The sequence below is a fragment of the Globicephala melas genome, chromosome 1 (assembly GCF_963455315.2).
Source record: "Globicephala melas chromosome 1, mGloMel1.2, whole genome shotgun sequence".
In the NCBI taxonomy this organism is placed as follows: domain Eukaryota; kingdom Metazoa; phylum Chordata; class Mammalia; order Artiodactyla; family Delphinidae; genus Globicephala; species Globicephala melas.
This window is the reverse complement of record NC_083314.1, coordinates 121,628,551-121,645,819: the sequence shown is the minus strand read 5'-3', so window position 1 is coordinate 121,645,819 and position 17,269 is coordinate 121,628,551. Positions and strand designations below refer to the sequence as shown.

Here is a 17,269-nt window from a genome sequence, read left to right as displayed (position 1 = left end):
GCGACATGTGAGATACTAATACCATAGCATAAATCAGCTTTCTCTCTTACTCTCTTTATGTGATCCATGAAGAGATAGTATGTTAGCACTGGGTCCTGAGCTCATCTTCCTGAAGGGAGAGGAAAATAATCCAGAGGTAAGTTGGCCTCAAAATCAGTCAAATTTTGGTATGATCTGATAGTGATAGTGAAATATGAATTACTCCCATTTTCTCAGTCTATAGGTGAAAACTCTTTTTTGGTTTGAAAAGACTCATTGTTTGCCTTCCAGTCCAGAGAAAGCAAACTGCTTTCCTTTGGTGTGCCTTCATGATTATACAGATGCATTTTCTAAAGGAAGTTCCAAATAAAGAGAACACATCATCTACGGTGACTGAGAAACATAGTTTTATGGTGCTGGTTTTAGAATTATCTCTTGACATTAACATTTTTATGCACCCCCCTATTAAGTTTTATGCTTGGATGTAATGCCACCAGGTAGGAATCAAGGTAAATGCCATATCCCAAATCCACAGAGTCAGAGCCAAACTGTGGGTTATCAAATGTATCTTTTTATGTGCTGTTGCTCATAGTGTATGATTTATACACACTGCTTTTGAAAGCTGCATTAACTGAAAGAAGCTGGCTGTGGAGGGGTACAAAAGTACATATACAGGCTGGCTTAGTTGAACTGTGTTGATTTCTCTCTAGAACAGTCTTTACAATTCTTTGTTCACAGAGGTCTGCTGAAAGTGACTCAGTGTAGATGAAAACAGCTTGCTTAACCATTCCTGAAACACAGGAAAAATTAAAATACATTTTTTTCTTTGTCAAGCAATAAAAACAATGCCAGATTGTTAATGCCTTTTTTGTACCTTTCACTTGAAAGACCTCAAAAGAACATCGAGGAGAATAAAGGCAAAATCTGTTCCCCAATGGCGTCATTATACATGTTGAAGCCTCTAAAACTAAAATTCTAAAGACATTCAGGAAGAGTAGAGGAATAAATGACAGCAAACTGAAGAGTGTGTCTCCAGAGCTTTGTTCAACCTGCTTTGTTCAAATTTATTCAAATTGCATGATGAAAAGCAAAGATCTCATTTATTTCAACATTAAAGTAGTAGATTAGTGAATGGTGAGTCGCTAATTGTCCTGTAAAGCATTTAAGGTGCCAGGGGTGCCCCACTGCCGATACTTTAGATTGCATTCTCATGGTTGAAGTGAAAGCAACCCTTAGAAAATATAAAACAATGTTTTTAATAATTTAAGCCGGTTCGATTCAAACATGATTTTCGTTCTGAAATATTTATCGAAGCTCCTGCTTTTATTTGAGATGAGCAAGTTTCATTTTAGACTTCAAGACATCAAATAGAAATTCATTTTCAATATGGGGCTAAAGTAGGGAGATAGATTATCTCTGTCCAGTGCTGTGTTTCATCCCTGGCTGTGTCTGCTTACTTGAATTAGCAGGTTTGGTTAAATTTTACTTGAATTTTTAGTGACCTTTTCTAATCCTGACTGTTTCATAATTTAATGTCTTGACCTTCGTTTTCTGTAGAGCCACCTCAGTGATAAATGCAGAGATTTAATAACTAGAACTGGTTGACAGGTGACCTTTCGTACCTGGCCATTTCTCTTTGCTGGGGAAACCACACTGTTTTGCAAGTTTTAATTCACAGATTTTAATTATCTATTGTATTGTCTATAAGCTTATTCATGGAGAAAAAAGTAAAGGTTAAATATTTCATTCTTCTTACTGATTAAAATGTAAAGTGCTTGGCAGTTGTCCCAATATATCATTCAAAAAGGAAAGGGCAGTTTGTCTGATTCTTACCCAAAGAAGAGAGGAGGGGAATTTTCCAGAGCGGTTGGTAGCGAGCAGGATGGAGAAAGTGGCCAGGGGGTGAGCTGTCTCATTAGCTGGATGAGGGTGACCGTGTGTGTGTGTGTGTGTGTGTGTGTGTGTGTGTGTGTGTAAATTTAGAGCAGAAAAACAGAAAGAAGTCTTTAACTATATGTGTCCTAGTTTGAAGAGAAAAGTGACTGTGACTCAACAAAAGGTGAAACTTGCCGATCAGAGTGAATGACCTGTTAGTTTTGGTCATTTTTTCTTTTTTCAACCAGGCAAGGATCAGTTGGGCATGTCATGGTAAATTGGTTCCTAGAGTCCACCTAAATAATATTTACACACAGGAAAATAAGGCTAATTATTAAAATACCACAGACTCTTAAAAAGAGATGAGAAGAGCCACGTCTTCCTCCTTACCTCCATAGTAGCAAGGATTTCTGGCGCTTACGTTCTTCAACGTTTATGCAAACGAGAATCCATTTCTGTGCTACATGCTCATGCTTCGGAAAAGATAAAAATAAAAATCAGCATGCCTGTAAAATGACCTACAGGATGAGCATAGTATCCCAGGCAGCCAGTGTCCTAGAACCTACATGCCTTCTTCATATGGAGAGGGGAGCGACTCAAAGAGTTAGAGGAGGGCTTGGCGTCTCCAGCAGACTTTGCTTCCCAAGGACTTGAAAGCAACCACTGGGGGCTTCTAGAGTGCATTTGCCTCAAGGAGTCTTTCCGACAGGGGGAGGTATTCTCTTTAGCCACGGAGACCAGCTTATAACAGCATCTGCCATGGCCTTTTGTTTTCTCGGACATGGGCTGTAATCATTTAATGCTTCAGAAAGAAACACGATTCACTGCTGCTATGAAAAAAAGTTTGAAAAGCAGATTGAGTGAAAAGATGTGGAGGACCATTTTAAAGCCAATAAAATTGGTCATGATTAGATTATCTTAGACTAAAATTTCAGCCGTATTTCAAACTGAAATATTAAGAAAAAAATGTCCACATAATTTCTTCTGCCATCATAATGCCATTGTCAGAAAGGAGAGGTTAATTCTACCCCCATGCAAACTGTAACACTCCTGAGGGGACTTTCATCAGCTAAGAACTTTGTCCTGTTTTGGTGAAATTCTTGGCCTCCAGCATGGTTAAGAACATTAATTTATAATTTAATATAAATAATTTTAATATGATACTGGGTGAGATTTGCGGTGTTTGCCTGTATGTATATTAGGAATAGTGCAAATTAATAGTAAATATTTCTTTAATATCCCCCACTTCTTAATAGTGCTGTGAGTGCATTTCATGAAAGTGAAATGCTCTCTTTCACTTTTTTTTTTTAAAAAGAGAGTGCTCTCTTTTTAACCTGAAAGACATGTAGTACCCACTGGACATCATGTTTGTCTCAATTTCGTCAACTCATTAATGGGAAATAAAAACTAACTTTTGAAGAATTTATTATGAGAACTGAATGGAATAATGTAATAAAGTGCTGGGCAGGATGACTGGCCCATAGTATGTATTCAATCATGTTAATATCAATAAATGTAATACACCATACTTATATATCTCCCTCACACTGCTTCTTCCCTCTCTCATCCTCTCCCTGCATCCCAGACAGGAATCAAGTCCTTTTTCTTATAAGGAGGCAAATGTCAAGATTTGTTTTAGCAGAGAAAGGACCTGTTTTTCAAGGCAATCCCTTAGACCTTTAAAATAGTATATGAATTGACCCTAGCTGATCATAAAACTTCCCCACCTACCTCAAGGCTGTGTACTGAGGTTAAAACTCACACTGATTAGAATTCTAAAATTATTTTACCCTTAACAGAGCCTTGCACAGAATAGGTGCTAGGTAAAAATTACTTGATTGTTTACTAGATATCACCAAATACTTAACTTTCCCCAAGCTGACTGTTATTTCCAGATATGCAGGTATAGAGCCAGTATTATTTTGCAGAGGGAGAAAATACCCAAATCAAATAAGGCAAATCTTGGCGATATTGCAGGTTCAGTACTGGACCACTGCAATAAAGTGAATATTGCAGTAAAGTCACACGAATGTTTTGGTTTCCCAGGGCATGTAAAAATTATGTTTACACTATACTATAGTCTATTAAGTGTGCAATAGCCTTATGTCTAAACAAATACATGCCTTAATTTAAAAAATACTTTATTGCTAAAATACTCTAACCATCATACGACAATGTGGGTTGCTGCACACCTTCAATTTGTAAAAAACGCAATATCTATGAAGCGCAATAAAACGAAGCCCAGTAAAACAAGGTATGCCTGTATAATGATGTTACCATTAAAAAAAAAATCAGTGTCTTAGATGTCAAATAAAAGAAAGCGTTTGACATTTGCGAGCTTTCTCTTAACAGTGACACAGTTGCCTAGACAGGGTCAGCTGTATATTTGTGGTGATCTCAGTTTATAGACACAGCCCAAGCCCAAGCAAAGCGTTTGGCTTGATGTTTTGAGTGTGCAAGAGGAAAAGACAAAGAGGTCAAGTTTGTTTTTAATAAAGAAAAACAAAAAATAGGGACAAGTCAACTGAAAAGGAGAATTGAAAGTTAAGATGAGGCTTGATAAAGTGGAGCCAGATAAATCTTTCCAAAGGTCTCGGAAAATCCAGGGCCTCAATCTAGAAAGAAACTGCTTACTGAGGCAGAACTGAGCGAGTGGACACATATGGAATAAATTTTCAAGCAAGGGCCTCAAATCAAATAACATAAACGAGCTCAAGAAACAGCAGGACGTTTTAACAAAGAAAGTTGAGATCACAAGATGCAGCGATAAAGCTAATAAAAGGAACTGAGATAACCAGATAAGAGCAGCTCTTGGGTCAAACCATCCATTCATGCCCAGGTGCGGCTTTCTTTTTATCATAGCTTACTGTAGTTTGAAGGTGCCTTCAAACATATAAATGAGTCCCTTGTGCTTTAACAAGCTCTTTGTGTTACCTGAAGCTTCTGATTATGATTAGGATTGTTTCATTCATCTAGCCCTGCGCTCTTATCATGCTGTAAAGATGGTTCCTGCAACCAGGTGGTAAATAGAGCAGTCACTCCATGCAGCCATGTCTCCTGGCACCTCATTCAGGAAACCAGACAGCTGGGCAGGTCTGAGAACAAGAAGTATGACATGCAGAAGTTTCTTACCACTCTGGCCGTGGTGACAATATGGCCAAGCGAACAGTATAAAAGAAAGGGGCAATTTAAAGATCACAACCTATCCCCAAAGTCATTACATTCGTAGCACCCTGCCCAATTACATGTTTGTCACATAGACAAGCTGTTATTCCCAGTGTTTGCCCTCAAGTTGTTAGTCAGCTGCTGACCTCGTAAACTGCACAGCTGCAGCATCCTGATATGTTGTCATGAAACAGATTGTGATGTCTTAATTGATCACTCTCAGAGGTCACAATTGTCAAGTGAAACCAGTATACTGATTTTTATTAGTTAAATTAAGCTTTGTTACAGCAGAACCAGCTAATTCACTTTAACGACTTGGAAATCCAATGCAGATTGCTACATGTTGTAGATTAGAACACACCCAAGGCTTTTTCTTTATATCTTTCTTTTTGATTCTTTTTTTAATGTGTGGAGGCCTGTATCCTCAAAATGTTTTTATTATACAGTGAAGCAACTTCTTGGAACAATAAATGGAACCTAACCTCCCTGTACCATATGCATCTTGGTGATAAGTTGGAATGTGCCATGTGACCCACACAATTTAAATCAGGCATTGATTTGTGTGACTCTAAGTGAGTTTGGAGGACTCCGCTAAGTGTAATGGATGTCAGGCCCAGCTGCAAATCGCCTGGCAGGAAGAACATTGTGTTCTTCCTTATCATCCCCAAAGACTGTGGGCTGCTAGGTGCTTGAGGAAGGGGCTTAGATCAATGCCTGATTCTCAGAGGCATCCCCTTGTGCCTCCATTTGCCCACTGGTGAAGTTTTCACTATGACACCAACCTAGAGAACCCCATTTCCAAGTGCTCTAATATACTCACCCGCTTTGAGCAGACCTATTCTAACCTGGCGCCTGGATCACCTGCTGCCCACCTTAGTTCAGAAATCTTACTGTAGCAGGAGTGATGGACAGTCCCTTTCATAGCAGAGTTTTAAGGCACTTCACAAATGGACCTTTGTGGGCTGCATAAGTAAAGCTTTTTTGAAATTCTTAATTTGACATCTCAAATAAATACCCTTGTCATTCTAGTGTATTTTACAGTGTACCATGAAAACAAAATCAAAGAAGTAAAGTTAAATTAATGTAATAACTGTTAGCATCCAGAATACAATGGGAAGCATAAGGATGCTCATCAAAGCAATTTTTTTGTGATATAAAAAAATCAGATAATAGCTAATGCCCAGAAGGAGGCAGATAGGTACATTATGGTACATCCATACAATGGAATATTATGCAGGCATTAAAAATATCGCTAAGGACTATTTACTAACATGGGAAAGTTCAATGATGTGGAATTAATTGAAAAATCAAGGCGGCCAAATTGTATAAATGGTATTTCTCAACATGTCTAGAAGGAAGAAAATACCACAAAACATTGTAGCCGTTGTTGAGTGGTGGAAATATGGAGAGTTTTAATTCTTTTTATATTTTTCAAGTTTTCCACAATAAGCCCATATTACTTTAATAATCAGGAAGATAAATAAAAGCTGCTTGAGTAGTTTTGTTATAACATTTGCTGCAGGAGTCTGTGTTCAAGTCACCTTAAATCTAACAGGTCTGGAAATGAGCTCCTGCTTCCTCCCCCGGTCTGTTTCTCCTGAAGCCTTCTCCTTCTCAGTTAAAGGCAGCTCCAGGCTTCCAATTTCTTAGGCTAAAAATCTGAAGTTATCCTCGACTCCTTTCTCTCTCTCAGATCTCACCTTCCATCTACTGGTCAACCCAGCAAGCCCTACCTTCAGAAAATATCCAGCATGTGACCAGCTTCTTACCACCACCTCTGCTACCCAACCTGGTCCAAGCCATCATCCTCTCTTGCTGGGATTATGGCAGCATCCTGTTCTCACAGTTTCTACCCCTGCCTTCCTTGTGTCAGTTTTCCACACAGCAGCCAAAGCTGTTACAACGTGACTTGGATCAGTCATTCCCCTGCCCAGAGCCCTCAGTGGCTCTTAAGTAAAAGGCCCTAAGTGACGGCTCCCCTGCCACCTCTCTTGCCCCAGTACTCACTTGCTATTCTCAGTGCTCTGCCAGGCCACATTGCCCTCCCTATTGTTCCTCTCCTACCCTGGGGTATTTGCAGAAATGCCTTTTTTTTTTTTTTGCAAAATCCCATGGTCAGCCCTTTTACTTCGTTCAAGTCTTTCCTCAAATATAATTTTTTCCTGAGGCCTTTTCTGGTCACTCCACCAACACACACACATACATTCACATAGATACATCCTTACTTCCTTCCTTGCTTTAATTTTCCCTATTTAGTACTCACCTCCATCTAACATATACTGTGCAGATTTGTCTGTTACCTTTCTTTCCTCACTTGAATGTAAGCTCTGTGGGAGTAGGGATATTTGTTTAAAATGTTCACAGCTGAATCCCCAACCCCTAGAACATGGTACATAGTAGTTAGTAGTTAGTCAAATAACTACTTTGAGTCCCTACCATTGACAGTTGTGTGATAATTATCCTGGTGACTTTTCTGAGTCTCTTTGCTACTCAATTTGCCCACCTAGATTGAACCTGTTGGTATGTTGATATGTTTCTTCTGGATTGCTTTTCTCTTTTCAACTAAATCAGTAATTCTAGATGAATTGGAAAAGTCCATTTCTTCCCTAATATTAAGTTCAGGGTCTTAATAAATTATCTTAATTAATGAATTATCTTAATTACCTAAATTAAATTGCTTTCATTTCCTGACTTAACCACTATATATTGAGCTACTATAGTATTCCAGGGACTTCTGGGGAGTGAGGTTAAAATGAAGAAGACAGACATTGATTCTGCTGTTACTGAGTTTACCGTCTAGTAGACAGGCGTAATTAAATAATAAATTAAAGTGCAATACAACTACTGTTGGTTTGGTATAAGTATATTTCAGAGGTATTCCCACACTCAGCAGTTATGCACAATATCTGGATTTTCTGTTTTCCCAGAGGAACTTGTTTGGATAGATGGAACTTACTAATTTACACATTTCTTCCCCCGCCCTGTTTCTCTTTTTGTTTTTCAGCCTTTGCAACTGGACTGTAACCTTTGTGCCATAGTGTCAAACTCAGGTCAGATGGTTGGCCAGAAGGTGGGGAACGAGATAGATCAGTCTTCCTGCATTTGGAGAATGAACAATGCCCCCACCAAGGGCTATGAAGAAGATGTTGGCCGCATGACAATGATTCGAGTTGTATCCCATACCAGCGTTCCTCTTTTGCTGAAAAACCCTGATTATTTTTTCAAGGAAGCAAATGCTACTATTTATGTTATTTGGGGCCCTTTCCGCAATATGAGGAAAGACGGCAATGGCATTGTTTACAACATGCTGAAAAAGACTGTTGACATCTATCCCAATGCCCAGATTTACGTGACCACGGAGAAGCGCATGAGTTACTGTGATGGAGTGTTTAAGAAGGAAACTGGGAAAGACAGGTGAGTCCTCTGAGAAGCAGCCTTATTGTCTTTTATGCTAAATCTTTGCTGAGTTCTTTTGCCAGCTGTCAAATGAACAGAGTAACTTTTCAAACTGATTGTTATATGTTTTGGACTATTATGATTACTTGATGAGCCAGCAGCTAGGCCCCATTTATTCCACCTACCCCACCTTCTGTTCTCTCCCTTTTGATTGGCTTGAGGCTCCAAAAAAGCACTGGCTGCTTCCCCAAGGTATCTTTAGATTTCTTCTTATTTAGCTCAATTTGCTATTGAATAAATTGGATTTTAGCCGAAAGACGTCTACACATTTCTGTTTTAAAATAGAAATGTGAGAGAACTTTAGGACCTAAACTCCTTTGGAAGCTGTGGCAAAAATTTACTGAGAGCACAAAACAGAACAAGCTATTGATTCTCTAATAAGGTTGCATAGCTTCTTGCCTGCAAATAGGTCCTACGATCATGAACACCATAACTTAGCATTTAACATGTTAAGCAGAATACCATGTTGAAATTATGCATTCCTTAAAATCATTAACAGTGGATTCTTGAAGGGAAATGAGATATACATACCGTTCACTCAATGATCTAAAAACCAATTTGCATTTTTCTCATTACATCCGGTTTTCTGCAGCATTCTGTAAACCGCCTTTCCCGAGGCCTGCCTGTCTTCTTCTTCTACTCCTTACTTTTGCTGCTTCCTCCGCCTGCTTCTTCTTCCTCTTCTCCCTTGTAACTATTGCTCACCACTCTTTCTTCCTCTTTAGAAAGGTAACCAGTATGTGAGAGAGAAGTAGAATTATAAATTAGTTTACCTTAGTTCATATATCTAGTTCTAATCAAGAACGGCTGCAGGAAAATATTGAAACTGATTGCTGAAAGTTTGAATTACTGTGAATTTTGCTTTTTTGTGTAATACTATGGATAAATTGAGCATTGACTATAATTCCAATGTTAACATTCTGATTTCCTCAAAATATCTGTCTTTTATTCTTCCTTATTATCAAATTTAAACTTTCAACTATATTGCAGTGTGTGCTTGAGAAGGGGAGTTTCTGATGTCTCTGGATGTAATTTAAATGCTGATAATTATTTTAAAATCTTATCTGGCTCAACTCTCCTACTGATAATGTAGGTGGAATTTAGTGTTTTCTACTTCTGAGCACCAAAAATGCATAGCTTCTAATGAAATGCAAGACAAATAGCCACGATAGTGGCCCCTTCCACTTTAGTGTTAGCAAGAAGAAGCCCAGTGTTAAGATTTGAAGCAGTGTAGCATAAACAGTCCAAAGAGACAGGCACTCGGGATAAAAGGAGTAGGTACGTGCTTCAAAGAAATACTCTCACATGTAGCACCATTCTATATAAATACGACCATTCTCAAGTGGCTTTGGAAATTTCTGGTCTCTCACTAGCCCAGAGCAGTGCAGTTAATTAGGTATATTTGGTTTTTCATTAGTAACATTTAGCCCTCGGGGTATGCCCTAGTCATAACTATAAGCCCTAGAATAATTCTGGGGTATCAGAGAAGAGCTCAGCATGCTGTCTGTCCCCATGTGTTTATATCATGCTGGCTTTGCTGTGAGCTTTCGGTGAGACAGCACTGTCACAGATGTGTGGATTGTACAACAAGCACCGGAAGAGAATAGCTTTGGGAGATTCAGTTTCCTACTGGCTGTGATGAGGAAAGCTGTTTGTATAGTGGGAAAAAGCGCACTTGGTAAAATTAATTTGCAGGTATCATTCAGTTGGTAGAGTTACCAAAATAAAAGTAGAAAAAACAAGTCACAATGATTTTATGATGCTTTCTTGCTGTTTTCTTCCCCAAGTCTAATCCCGTCTGGTGCTTCACTGAATACTACAAACAGACCAAAGAAGACAACTATGCTAGAAATGAGCAGAACAGATGGTTTTGGTAAAATCTGGTTGGATGACAAAAGGTCTACCAAAACGACCTCAAGGGTAGCAGTCTCCACAATGATTTAAATCTGTACCCTAAATTTAGCCGTGTGGATTTTATTGTTAAAGATTTTCCCATAATGACCTGATGTTCATTGCCAGATTTCAAAGAAGGATATTTTTTAGCTTTTTATGAAGGAAAATGTCAGACTTATAGGGAGACTAATGCTGTAGTGAACTGCTGTATACCACAGCTCAGATTGAATAATTATTAACTCATAGCCAATCTTGTTCTATCTATACCCCTGTACACTTTCTCCCTCCCCAAGGATTATTTTGAAGCAAATGCCAGATATCATATTATTTTATTCATAAATATTTCAGCATGTATCTCTAAAAGATAAAGATTCTTAAAAATAAACACAATGTCATTGTCCTACAGAAAAATCAGCATACTTTCTTAATAACGATATATATTTAGTCTGTTTTCAAATTTCTCCAATGATCTCATTAATATTTTTAACAGTTAATTGAATCGGGATTAGTGTTAAATTCTGTGCATGTTCAAATCAGGATTAGCATAAGGGCTTTACAAATAATTGATACGTCTCCTATATTTCTCTTAACACATGGCTTCTTCTCTCCCACTCTCTCCCTGTATTATTGAAAAAAAACCTAGTCATTTGTGCACAATCTAGATTGTGCTGATTGCACCCCCATGATACTTCTACTTTGGTATCTCTATATTGAGGATTTATTGGATTCGGGTCTAATTTTTTAAAAAAAAATTATCAAGACTATTAGGTGATACCTCTATCAGGATGAAGACCATCTAGTTTTCTGTCTCTTTATGTTAGCATTCATTAATGATCATTGTCTAGATCGAATAGTTCATTAGAGATTACAGAATGGTGATATTTCATCATTTCTTTTTCATTTATTAACTAATATACCTTATAAAGAGAAACTTGGTCTCATTAACCATTTGGTTACCATGAGATAGAAGATGGTACCAATTCTTTCTCTTTATTAGTTATTTTTTGTTTTTCTTTTATTTTTTTATACAGCAGGTTCTTATTAGTCATCCATTTTATACACTGCAGTGTATATATGTCAATCCCAACCTCCCAATTCATCACACCATCCCACCCCCTGCTGCTTTCCCCCCTTGGTGTCCATATGTTTGTTCTCTACATCTGTGTCTCAATTTCTGCTCTGCAAACTGGTTTATCTGTACCATTTTTCTAGATTCCACATACATGCGTTAATATAGGATATTTGCTTTTCTCTTTCTGACTTACTTCACTCTGTATGACAGTCTCTAGATGCATCCACATCTCCACAAATGACCCAACTTCGTGCCTTTTTATGGCTGAGTAATATTCCATTGTATATATGTACCACATCTTCTTTATTCATTTGTCTGTCGATGGGCATGTAGGTTGTTCCATGACCGGGCTATTGTAAATAGTGCTGCAATGAACATTGGGGTGCATGTGTCTTTTTGAATTATGGTTTTCTCTGGGTATATGCCCAGTAGTGGGATTGCTGTGTCGTATGGTAATTCTATTTTTAGTTTTTTAAGGAGCCTCCATACTGTTCTGCATAGCGGCTGTATCAATTTACATTCCCACCAACAGTGCAAGAGGGTTCCCTTTTCTCCACACCCTCTCCAGCATTTGTTGTTTGTAGATTTTCTGAAGATGCCCATTCTGACTGGTGTGAGGTGATACCTCATTGTAGTTTTGATTTGCATTTCTCTAATAATTAGTGATGTTGAGCAGCTTTTCATGTGCTGTCTTCTTTGGAGAAATGTCTATTTAGGTCTTCTGCCCATTTTTGGATTGGATTGTTTGTTTTTTTAATATTGAGCTGCATGAGCTGTTTATATATTTTGGAGATTAATCATTTGTCCGTTGATTTGTTTGCAAATATTTTCTCCCATCCTGAGGGTTGTCTTTTGGTCTTGTTTATGGTTTCCTTTGCTGTGCAAAAGCTGTGAAGTTTCATTAGGTCCCATTTGTTTATTTTTGTTTTTATTTCTGTTACTCTAGGAGGTGGATCAAAAAAAGATCTTGCTGTGATTTATGTCAAAGAGTGTTCTTTCTATGTTTTCCTCTAAGAGTTTTATAGTGTCCGTTCTTACATTTAGGTCTCTAATCCACTTTGAGTTTATTTTTGTGTCTGGTGTTAGGGAGTGTTCTAATTTCATTCTTTTACATGTAGCTGTCCAGTTTTCCCAGCACCACTTATTGAAGAGACTGTCTTTTCTCCATTGTATATCCTTGCCTCCTTTGTCATAGATTAGTTGACCATAGGTATGTGGGTTTATCTCTGGGCTTTCTATCTTGTTCCATTAATCTATATTTCTGTTTTTGTGCCAGTACCATATTTTCTTGATTACTGTAGCTTTGTAGTATAGTCTGAAGTCAGGGAGTCTGATTCCTCTAGGTCTGTTTTTTTCCCTCAAGACTGCTTTGGCTATTCGGGGTCTTTTGTGTCTCCATACAAATTTTAAGATTTTTTTGTTCTAGTTCTGTAAAAAATGCCATTGGTAATTTGATAGAGATTGCACTGCATCTGTAGATTGCTTTGCGTAGTATAGTCATTTTCACAATGTTGATTCTTCCAATCCAGGAAAATGGTATATCTCTCCATCTGTTGGTATCATCTTTAATTTCTTTCATCAGTGTCTTATAGTTTTCTGCATACAGGTCTTTTGTCTCCCTAGGTAGGTTTATTCCTAGGTATTTTATTCTTTTTGTTGAAATGGTAAATGGGAGTGTTTCCTTAACTTCACTTTTAGATTTTTCATCATTAGTGTATAGGAATGCAAGAGACTTCTGTGCGTTAATTTTGTACCCTGCAAGTTTACCAGATTCATTGATTAGCTCTAGTAGTTTTCTGGTGGCCTCTTTAGGATTCTCTATGTATAGTATCATGTCATCTGCAAACAGTGACAGTTTTACTTCTTCTTTTCCAATTTGTATTCCTTTTATTTCTTTATCTTCTCTGATTGCTGTGGCTAGGACTTCCAAAACTATGTTGAATAATAGTGGCGACAGTGGACATCCTTGTCTTGTTCCTGATCTTAGAGGAAATGCTTTCAGTTTTTCACCATTGAGAATGATGTTTGCTGTGGGTTTGTTGTATATAGCCTTTATTATGTTGAGGTAGGTTCCCTCTATGCCCCATTTTCTGGAGAGCTTTTATCATAAATGCATTTTGAATTTTGTCAAAAGATTTTTCTGCATCTATTGAGATGATCATATGGTTTTATTCTTCAATTTGTTAATATGGTGTATCACATTGATTGATTTGTGTATATTGAAGAATCCTTGCATCGCTGGGATAAATCCCACTTGATCACGGTGTATGATCCTTTTAATGTGCTGTTGGATTCTGTTTGCTAGTATTTTGTTGAGGATTTTTGCATCTATATTCCTCAATGATATTGGTCTGTAATTTTCTTTTTTTGTAGTATCTTTGTCTGGTTTTGGTATCAGGGTGATGGTGGCCTCAGGGAATGAGTTTGGGGTGTTAGCTCTTCTCTAAATGTTTGATAGAATTCACCTGTGAAGCCATCTGGTCCTGGACTTTTATTTATTGGAAGACTTTTAATCACAGTTTCAATTTCATTACTTGTGATTGGTCTGTTCATATTTTCTAGTTCTTCCTGGTTCAGTTTTGGAAGGTTATGCCTTTCTACAAATTTGTCCATTTCTTCCAGGTTGTCCATTTTATTGGCATAGAGTTGCTTGTAGTAGTCTCTTAGGATGCTTTGTATTTCTGCGGTGTCTGTTGTAACTTCTTTTTCATTTCTAATCTTATTGATTTGAGTCCTCTCCCACTTTTTCTTTATGAGTCTGGCTAATGGTTTATCAATTTTGTTTATCTTCTCAAAGAACCAGTTTTTAGTTTTATTGATCTTTGCTATTGTTTTCTTTGTTTCTATTTCATTTGTTTCTGTTCTTATCTTTATGATTTCTTTCCTTCTGCTAACTTTGGGTTTTGTTTGTTCTTCTTTTTCTGTTTCCTTTAGGTATAACGTTTGATTGTTTATTTGAGATTTTTTTTCTTGAGGTAGACTTGTATAGCTATAAACTTCCCTCTTAGAACTGCTTTTGCTTCATCCCATAGGTTTTGGAGCATCATGTTTTCATTGTCTTTTGTCTCTAGGTATTTTTTGATCGCCTCTTTGATTTCTTCTGTGATCTCTTGGGTATTCAGAAATGTATTGTTTAGCCTCCATGTGTTTGTGTTTTTTACGTTTTTCCCCCTGTAATTGACTTCTTATCTCATAGAGTTGTTGTCAGAAAAGATGTTTGATATGATTTCAATTTTCTTAAATTTACTGAGCCTTGATTTGTGACCCAAGATGTTACCTATCCTGGAGAATGTTCCGTGTGCACTTGAGAAGAAAGTGTAATCTCCTATTTTTGGATGGAATGTCCTATAAATATCAATTAAATCTATCTGGTCTATTGTGTCATTTACAGCTTGTGTCTCCTTATTAATTTTCTGTTTGGATGATCTGTCCATTGGTGCAAATGAGGTGTTAAAATCCCCCACTATTATTGTGTTACTGTCAATTTCCTCTTTTATAGCTGTTAGCAGTTGCCTTATGTATTGAGGTGCTCCTATGTTGGGTGCATATACATTTATAATTGTTATATCTTCTTGGATTGATCCCTTGATCATTATGTTGTGTCCTTCTTTGTCTCTTGTAACATTCTTTATTTTAAAGTATATTTTATCTGATATGAGTATTCCTACTCCAGCTTTCTTTTGATTTCCATTTGCATGGAATATCTTTTTCCATCTCCTCACTTTCAGTCTAGTCTGTATGTGTCCCTAGGTCTGAAGTGAGTCTCTTGTAGACAGCATATATATGGGTCTTGGATTTGTATCCATTCAGCAAGCCTGTGTCTTTTGGTTGGAGCATTTAATCCATTCACGTTTAAGGTGATTATCGATGTGTATGTTCCTTTTACCTATTTCTTAATTGTTTTTGGTTTGTTTTTGTACGTCCTTTTTTCTCTTGTGTTTCCCACTTAGAGAAGTTCCTTTAGCATTTGTTGTAGAGCCAGTTTGTTGATGCTGAATTCTCTTAGCTTTTGCTTCTCTGTAAAGCTTTTGATTTCTCCATCAAATCTGAATGAGATTTTTGCTAGGTAGAGTAATCCTGATTGTAGGTTCTTCCCTTTCATCACTTTAAGTATATCATGCCACTCCGTTCTGGCTTGGAGAGTTTCTGCTGAGAAATCAGCTGTTAACTTTATGGGAGTTCCCATTGCTGCTTTCAATAATTTTTCTTTGTCTTTAATTTTTGCCAATTTGATTACTATGTGTCTCATCATGTTTCTCCTTGGTTTTATCCTGTATGGGACTCGCTGTGTTTCCTGGACTTGGGTGGCTATTTCCTTTCCCATGTTAGGGAAGTTTTCGACTATAATCTCTTCAAATATTTTCTTGAGTCCTTTCTCTCTCTCTTCTCCTTCTGGGACTTCTATAAGGTGAATGTTGTTGTGTTTAATGTTGTTCCAGAGGTCTCTTAGGCTGTCTTCATTTCTTTTAATTTTTTTTTCTTTATTCTGTTCTGCGGCAGTGAATTCCACCATTCTGTCTTCCAGGTCACTTATCCATTCTTCTGCCTCAGTTATTCTGCTGTTGATTCCTTCTAGTGTAGTTTTCATTTCAGTTATTGTATTGTTCACCTCTGTTTGTTTTTTCTTCAATTCTTCTAGGTCTTTGTTAAACATTTCTTGCCTCTTCTCGATCTTTGCCTCCATTCCTTTTCTGATTCCTGTATCATTTTCACTATCATTATTCTGAATTTTTTTTCTGGAAAGTTGCCTCTCTCCACTTCATTTAGTTGTTTTATCTTGTTCCTTCATCTGGTACATAGCCCTCTGCCTTTTCATCTTGTCTCTCTTTCTGTGAATGTGGTTTTTGTTCCACAGGCTGCAGGGTTGTAGTTCTTCTTGCTTCTGCTGTCCACCCTCTGGTGGATGAGGCTATGTAAGAGGCTTGTAGAAGTTTCCTGATGGGAGGGACTGATGGGGGGTAATGTTGGCTGTTGCTCTGGTGGGCAGAGCTCAGTAAAACTTTAATCTGCTTGTCTGGGGATGGGTGGGGCTGTGTTCTCTCCCTGTTGGTTGTTTGGCCTGAGGCAACCCAACACTGGAGGCTACCCGGCTCTTTGGTGGGGCTAATGATGGACTTTGGGAGTGCTCTCACCAAGGAATACTTACCAGAACCTCTGCTGCCAGTGTCTTTGTCCTCATGGTGAGACAGTGCCACCCCCAGCCTCTGCAGGAGACCCTCCAACTCTAGCAGGTAGGTTTGGTTCAGTCTCTATGGGGTCACTGCTCCTTCCCCTGGGTCCCGATGTGCACACTGCTTTGTTTGTGCTCTCCAAGAATGGAGTCTCTGTTTCCCCCAGTTCTGTCTAAGTCCTGCAATCAAATCCCACTAGCCTTCAAAGTCTGATTCTCTAGGAATTCCTCCTCCCGTTGCTGGACCCCCATGTTCGGAGACCTGACGTGGGGCTCAGAACCTTCACTCCAGTAGGTGGACTTCTATGGTATAAGTGTTCTCTAGTTTGTGAGTCACCACCCAGCAGTTATGGGATTTGATTTTATTGTGATTGAGCCCCTTCTACCATCTCATTGTGGCCTCTCCTTTGTCTTTGGATGTGGGGTATCTTTTTTGGTGAGTTCCAGTGTCTTCCTGTCAATGATTATTCAGCAGTTAGTTGTGATTTCAGTGTTCTCGCAAGAGGGAGTGAGAGCATGTCCTTCTATTCTGCCATCTTGAACCAATCTCTTCTTTTTTAGTTTTAAGGCATTCATGCCCTATCATTCTCCAAAAGTCACCAGTAAATTTATTATTTTCAGTATTTACATATTGACTTATGTACTTAAACATTTTTGAA

At 38.0% G+C, this 17,269-nt stretch overlaps 1 protein-coding gene across 11 annotated transcripts in view; it reads left to right on the top strand.

Moving 5' to 3' along the window:
* The window catches only part of ST6GALNAC3 (ST6 N-acetylgalactosaminide alpha-2,6-sialyltransferase 3), a 766,015-nt gene that overhangs the window by 375,384 nt on the left and 373,362 nt on the right, over window positions 1–17,269 (top strand). For all 11 annotated transcript variants that reach the window (XM_060304140.2, XM_060304142.2, XM_060304134.2 and 8 more), the window contains one exon: window positions 8,024–8,433. In XM_060304140.2, coding sequence (XP_060160123.1) covers window positions 8,024–8,433 — 410 coding nt within the window. The remainder of the gene's footprint in view (window positions 1–8,023; window positions 8,434–17,269) is intronic.